This window comes from Lucilia sericata, unplaced genomic scaffold, assembly GCF_015586225.1.
Source record: "Lucilia sericata isolate MDLA Ls3-8-SP2 unplaced genomic scaffold, ASM1558622v1 Contig001394F_arrow, whole genome shotgun sequence".
NCBI lineage: Eukaryota > Metazoa > Arthropoda > Insecta > Diptera > Calliphoridae > Lucilia > Lucilia sericata.
Genome location: NW_023995333.1, coordinates 36,134 through 42,500, shown reverse-complemented (window position 1 = coordinate 42,500; position 6,367 = coordinate 36,134). Strand labels below are relative to the sequence as shown.

General features: G+C 38.9%; 1 protein-coding gene across 1 annotated transcript in view; it reads left to right on the top strand.

Moving 5' to 3' along the window:
• LOC119611236 (MPN domain-containing protein CG4751-like) overlaps positions 1-4,491 on the top strand; it is a 5,215-nt gene extending 724 nt beyond the window's left edge. Inside the window, 5 exon segments of the mRNA XM_037966752.1 lie at positions 1-61; positions 393-480; positions 569-738; positions 796-1,044; positions 1,112-4,491. The exon segment at positions 1-61 is cut by the window's left edge and continues 297 nt beyond it. Coding sequence (XP_037822680.1) covers positions 1-61; positions 393-480; positions 569-738; positions 796-1,044; positions 1,112-4,275 — 3,732 coding nt within the window. The 3' untranslated portion in view covers positions 4,276-4,491.
• The last annotated feature ends 1,876 nt before the right edge of the window (positions 4,492-6,367 follow it).

Here is a 6,367-nt window from a genome sequence, read left to right as displayed (position 1 = left end):
AATAGTTGGCTGCGTAAATGTGCCTTACAAAAGGATTCCATTTCGGAGGATATTGATGGGGGTAAGTTGCAAAAATATAATAAAAAAAAAACGATACATTGACAGTTTTCATACAAAAGTTATTCTAAGCGGGAGATATCTACCGGTTAAACGATAACCAGAGATTGAGATAATGAGTCTAAAAATATTTTTTTAATTAGAGAAAAATTTTAAATGCACTTTAAAAAGTAAATATTTTTAAAAATTATTATTATTATTTTTTTTTTAATAAAAAATAAAATTCAGGAAAATTTTTTATCGAATTTTGAGAGCTGTTTTTAATTGTAGAAAACTGTTATGAACAAAATACTTTTAGAAAAAATATAAACTTAATTTTTATACAATTTTTACAGATGCTGATAAAAAATCCGATTCCCCTATGCCTGTCATAAAACGTACTGTATTTCAACATAATACCATTATTAATCGTAATGTTATGCAGTGAGTTGTATTATTTAAAGCAAATTCTTTAAACAAATTTATAAACTTTATTCGTTTTTTCAAATGTCTACCATTTTTCCCCATACAGTGATGCAAATATGCTTATAGAGGCAGTACCATTTACATCGGTTGGCAAACTACAGCCATTCCTATTGACCATGAACTCTTCCGCATTGCTGTTGGCGGATTTTCACTGTCATTTGACTATGCATGAGGTGTGTGGTTATTTGGGTGGCACCTGGGATATTAATTCGCACAGTAAGTTGTTTATTTTATAAAGAAAAAACGATATAAAATATAATTATTATATTTTAGCTTTGGCCATAACAAAAGCCTATCCCTGTCGCAATACCCGCTTTGATCGTTCTAAGGCTGGAGAGGTTGAACGTGAGATACAAAAAGCCATGATGAAAGATCAATTATTACTAGTGGGTTGGTATCATTCACATCCAAAGTTTCAAGCTGAACCTACTTTACGAGATTGTGATGCTCAATTGGATTATCAAATTAAAATGAGAGGATCTTCTGATGCCACCTATACGCCCTGTGTGGCTTTAGTGATATGTAAGTTTGTTACGTTTTATAAGAGTTTTCCCAAGATAAAATGTTGCTTTCTGTTTTTGTTTTCTAGCCCCTTACTTCGATGAAAATCCCACCTTGGAATCGGTGGTTAAATCAATTTGGGTTATGCCGCCCAATGAAAATAAACAAGCCTTGGAATATGGCCGCCCCATGCTGATGCAATACTCAGTTTTACCCGACAAAGAGATACCCGAAGAGGTACGCACTGAAATACAATCCTGTGTTGATTACTACACACAATTTCGCAATGAAGTGGTACGCTTCTCGAGCGTCTTCAGTGACGATGTTACATATATAGAAAAACTGAAAAATACTCTTTATCCCAAGTTTCCAATGAAGCAAAATGATAAAGCTTTATGGAATTGGATATGTGCCGTTTTGGGTTGTGAGCAGGAAGATGATTTTATACCACCAAAAACCATTAAAATCATTGACACTAAAGAAGAATTGCCGAAATTGCATATGGATACAAAATTGGAAATTAAACCGGAGGATGAATTAAAGTGTGATGATTTGACTACAAAACAATTAAGCTCAGCTGAGGAGGCTTTAAGAGCGGCTGAAGAACAACAGCAGGCGGAACAGAAAGCCAGTGAACTAAAGGTTTTATCTTTGCAAGAACAATTATGTTTGCCTTCTGGTCTCAATATGAATCCTGTAAGAATGTTATCGCCCTTGGCCACACCAAATCCTATTGCAACCACCACCACAGCCACTACAAATGCTACTAGCATTCCTCCCATTATACCGCCTCTAGTGCAACCACCGACAGTTCCTCCCCCGGGTTTGCTGCCACCTATGCCTCCTTCATTGCCATCATTGCCACAGTTGCCTACAGCAACCCCTAACTTGCCCTCTGCCTCACCCAGAGACAGTCCCATCACCATACCTTCAAACTCGGCTTCTCCGGCCAAATTTGAAATGCCCGTAAGAGCCTCTCCTTCACCAGCCAAGTCTGATACGTCTTCACACACTTCAAGGACTCGCAACTCTCCAGCACCCAGTCCGGGCAAGTTCAGTATTAGTGATATAGCCCGCAACAGCCCTAGTATTACACCCACCAACAAATTTGACCCCACAACAGGGGCTTTAGTGCCGCCCACTGTTTCCTCCTCAACAGCGCATGGCATGCCCTCGGCTAATGATTTGATGGCTGCTAGTTTGGCTCAATTGGCCGGCCAACTGCCGCCTAATTTCCTGCAAACCGATTTGGCCGCACTCTTCCAACAACGCAAAGATTATGGCAGTACATCACTCAATCAATTGGCTGCAGCCGCCGCAAAAGTAGGAGGACAAAATAAATCACAAAACGCCACAGCCACATCGACCTCAGCTGCAGCCCAATCTGGAGTACCCGATTTCTCTGATCCCAATGTGGCTGCCGCTGTGGCCGCTTACTCACAAAGCTTCAACATGCCTCGCCTGCAAGATATGATGCCACAGGCAGCAGCTCCTACACCCACACCAAGCAAATCAAAAGAGAGATCCTCCAAATCGTCTTCATCATCATCTTCTTCGTCCTCATCATCCACTTCGTCGAACTCGTATAAAACTAAACTAATGAAAGAATTGGATGAATTGAAAAATGATCCCTTGAAAATGAGTGAACTCATAAGATCACCAGAATATGCAGCTCTTTTACTGCAACAAGCCGAAGCTTTGGGAGCTACCACTTTGGGCACTTTGGGATTTGGTGCTGATTTTAGTTATCTAACAGGAGGCGCTGGTATGCAACCTTCAACCTCCTCGGCCACATCTTCAGCTGGAGGTAAAAGTAAAAATTCTTCAGCAGCAGCTGCTGCGGCCAATGCAGCCGCTGTATCGGCGGCAGCTTTAACGGCTGACTATAATAATCTTATACAAGCCTCCAAGCTATTGGGTTACGATTCATATTTACAGCAGCAAACAAAAAATAATGATTTAAATGCTTTCATACAACAACAAATGGCAGCTGCCGCAGCTGCTGTACAGGTCCCCTCAGCTCCTACTCCCAGCACTTCCAAAAAACAGCAGCAGCAACAGGCGCAAGCACAGGCTCAGGCACAGGCTCAAGCACAGGCTCAGGCACAAGCTCAAGCACAGGCCCAAGCTCAGGCTCAAGCTCACAACGATTATACTCAACTCTTGCAAACATACACCAAGTTTTTCGATCCCAACTTTGGAGCTTTAATAGCGGCTAAAGGTGCAGGTCCCTCTTCACATGAATTGTCTGCCTTGCTATCAGCCGGCGTGGGAGGATCTAGCGGTCCCTCCACCTCCTCCTCTTCATCGAAACAAAAACAAAAGGAAGCCCAACAGCAACTCACCCAACAAACTGATATGTTAAATCAGCTATTGCAATCGGAAAAGCAACAAAGCGATCTTAATGCTTTACTCTATCATCAAAACAAAGCTGCCGCTGACTTAAATGCTCTATTCGCACAACCTACCGGTCAGCCACCATCGGCAAATACACCATCATCCTCCAAATCAGGCGGTGGAGGCTCAGGACCTAATTCCACTGGTGCTCCCTCACCTTTAACTGATCCCGCTGCTGCTTATTATAATGCTTTGGCCCATGAGAAAATTCAAGATTATGCCGCTTTCTTTCAACAGCAACAACAACAAGCTGGTAAATTTGGTATACCCGATCCTTTAGCTAAGTCAACATTAGCCGCTAACAATCTGTTCATGTCTCCTTCAGCTTTGTTGAAAATGCAGCAAGAGTCGATAAATGCCATGATGATGAAACCACCCAAGTCGACTTCATCCTCCTCCCGTACACGGGAATCGTCGGCCTCACCAGCCCTGGAACGTCTAACACCCACAAAATCAGCCTTGTCTGGAGGCGGCGGCGGTAGTGGTGGCGGCTCGAATGCTGGAGGTGGTGGCGGCGGCGGTTCGGGAGGTGGTAAATATAATTTTAGTGCTGTAGATTTGGCCATTTCTAGTGTACCCTCCAATACTCCTTCACCAGCTCCTTCCGATGGCAGTAACTCTTCTTCGCATCGACGTCCTTCGAATACGCCTCCCGTGGATTTGACCCGTCTGTATGGTGAGTTGGCACCACCCGGTTCCCTGGCCGCTCTCAGTGTTGGTCTGGCCAATGCCGGCTTAGCCAATGCTGCCACCAAAAAACGCATGGAATTTTCCTCAATTGCCGACTTGGCTGCTCCACCACCAGCTAAAATACCCAAGACGGGTGATGATGTTTTGAATCTCTCAAATGAATAAATCAAGAATCGAAGAAGACTCAACATTCAATCATATTTTAAGACTCACACACATCATTTTCTTATTTAAATAAGTAAGAGTATTATTTTTGAAAAAGAACAGTTTTAAATTGAATAATAACAGTAATATTAGCTTAAGATTTGTAATAAACTTGAGCTGTTTAAAGCCCCCAACTCATAGAATGCTATAATTTGAATGCTACAGATTTTGTAAAGTAAGAAAAAAAGACAAACACATATTTAGAAAATTTAAATTAAAAATATCACTTGTATTTGGTTTGTTTTCTAAAAATGCTTAATTTTTTAACGTTTCTTTAACTTTGACTTTGTAGCTGTAGTTTTGTGGTGTTCTTTTTATTAATAGTTTTATATTTGATTCAATTTTCTCTCCCAATTATTTAGCTTCTAAAGCTATTGTATTTTTTTTTTTTATTTTCTATATCTATACTATTAATAATTTAGTTTTCTACTTTGTCTCCTCTTATAATTATTATTTTTATTTAACTTTATTCATCATCAGTATTGTTTAATAGTTTTCTTTCTTCTTTATGGTTTGAAAACTTTATTTAAGATGAACATAAGCTCAAATTATCTGTTTCTAAGGATTATTTCCTTTATACTCTGTATTTTTTTTTTTTTTGCTATTTAATATAATTAATTGTTTAAGGCATTCTCGTACAATACATATTGTGTATTATCAGTTTTATTTTTAAATTATAAAAGAGCAATAAACTTTAAATGTATTTTATTCTTAAACACAAACAGTTTAATTGTTGTTATTTGTTAAGATGTGATCCACTATTAAGTCATTTCAGATATTGCAGATAATGTTTAAGTCTATCTTGAAACAAAAATGCAGCCTAACCTATAGAACCTAATTTCTCTGATCCCAATGTATCAAATGCTATTGCCTTTTATTCCTAAAGATTTAACCCACATTAGACGCTTCTAACGTCATGTCCCACTTGTACGTATAATGCAAAACGAAATAGAAATTCTAAAAACGGCTTTTATATTCTTCGCCCTCATCGTAATCCAGTGTCAGGTATTTCACACTTGAACGTATTGCTGATCGAAAGAGTGATCTTCATATCGTCATTAACTTCTTCACATTCATTATGCTACTTTTCGAACATGAATGCACAGTTACTTCATCTAGAATGTCTGGTCGCAATGTGTAGCTACTGTTGCCTTTTATAACTATAGCTTTAACATACATCAAGTGCCTCTGACATCATCTTCTACTTTTATGTGTAAAACAAATCGCAATAGTGATAATCTTTCGTTGTCCTTATCAGGCACTACTTCCAACTCGAATACTACTCATTTCGGTGTCAAATGTTTCAGATATCAGCATCCACTTGTATATAAAGCATATCGAGGAGACATTGTCATGTCATAATAATCTTCTTCGCGATCATTGTCTTTGAAACTGAACGTCACATTTACTTCAATTTCAGCAGAAGTCTCCTACTTACGGCTGTTTTGAAAATCGGCATAACAACGATAATATATCTGTATGATCGATTTCTTGTAAAGCCTCAGCAAGTCTTCTTAACGAAATACATTCTGGACGTCCAATATTGAACAACTTTTTCGACCGTTGTCGTGAACAATTTTCGCCTCTAAGACGTCGTTAATTGTTGCAGATTTAACTAGAGACCTGATGTGGCGCCAACAGGAAATAATCGAGAAGTGTCAAATCTCACTACCTTGGTAGCTAATTGACAGATACATTTTCCGAAATTAGATTACCGTAATGATGATACGATCGTGTAAATCGCACCAAACGATGCATTGATTTTATCATTCCGTTTGTAACACATCGAAATACTGGCTGTAGACCCACCTTGAATAAATCATATCATATTTTCAAACAAAAAATCTTTGATCATTTGAACGTCACATTTACTTCAATTTCAGCAGAAGTCTCCTACTTACGGCTGTTTTGAAAATCGGCATAACAACGATATAACTAATATGTCTGAATGATAGATTTCTTGTAAAGCCTCAGCAAGTCTTCTTAACGAAATACATTCTGGACGTCCAATATTGAACAACAATATTGAGCGTTGTCGTGAACAATTTTGGCC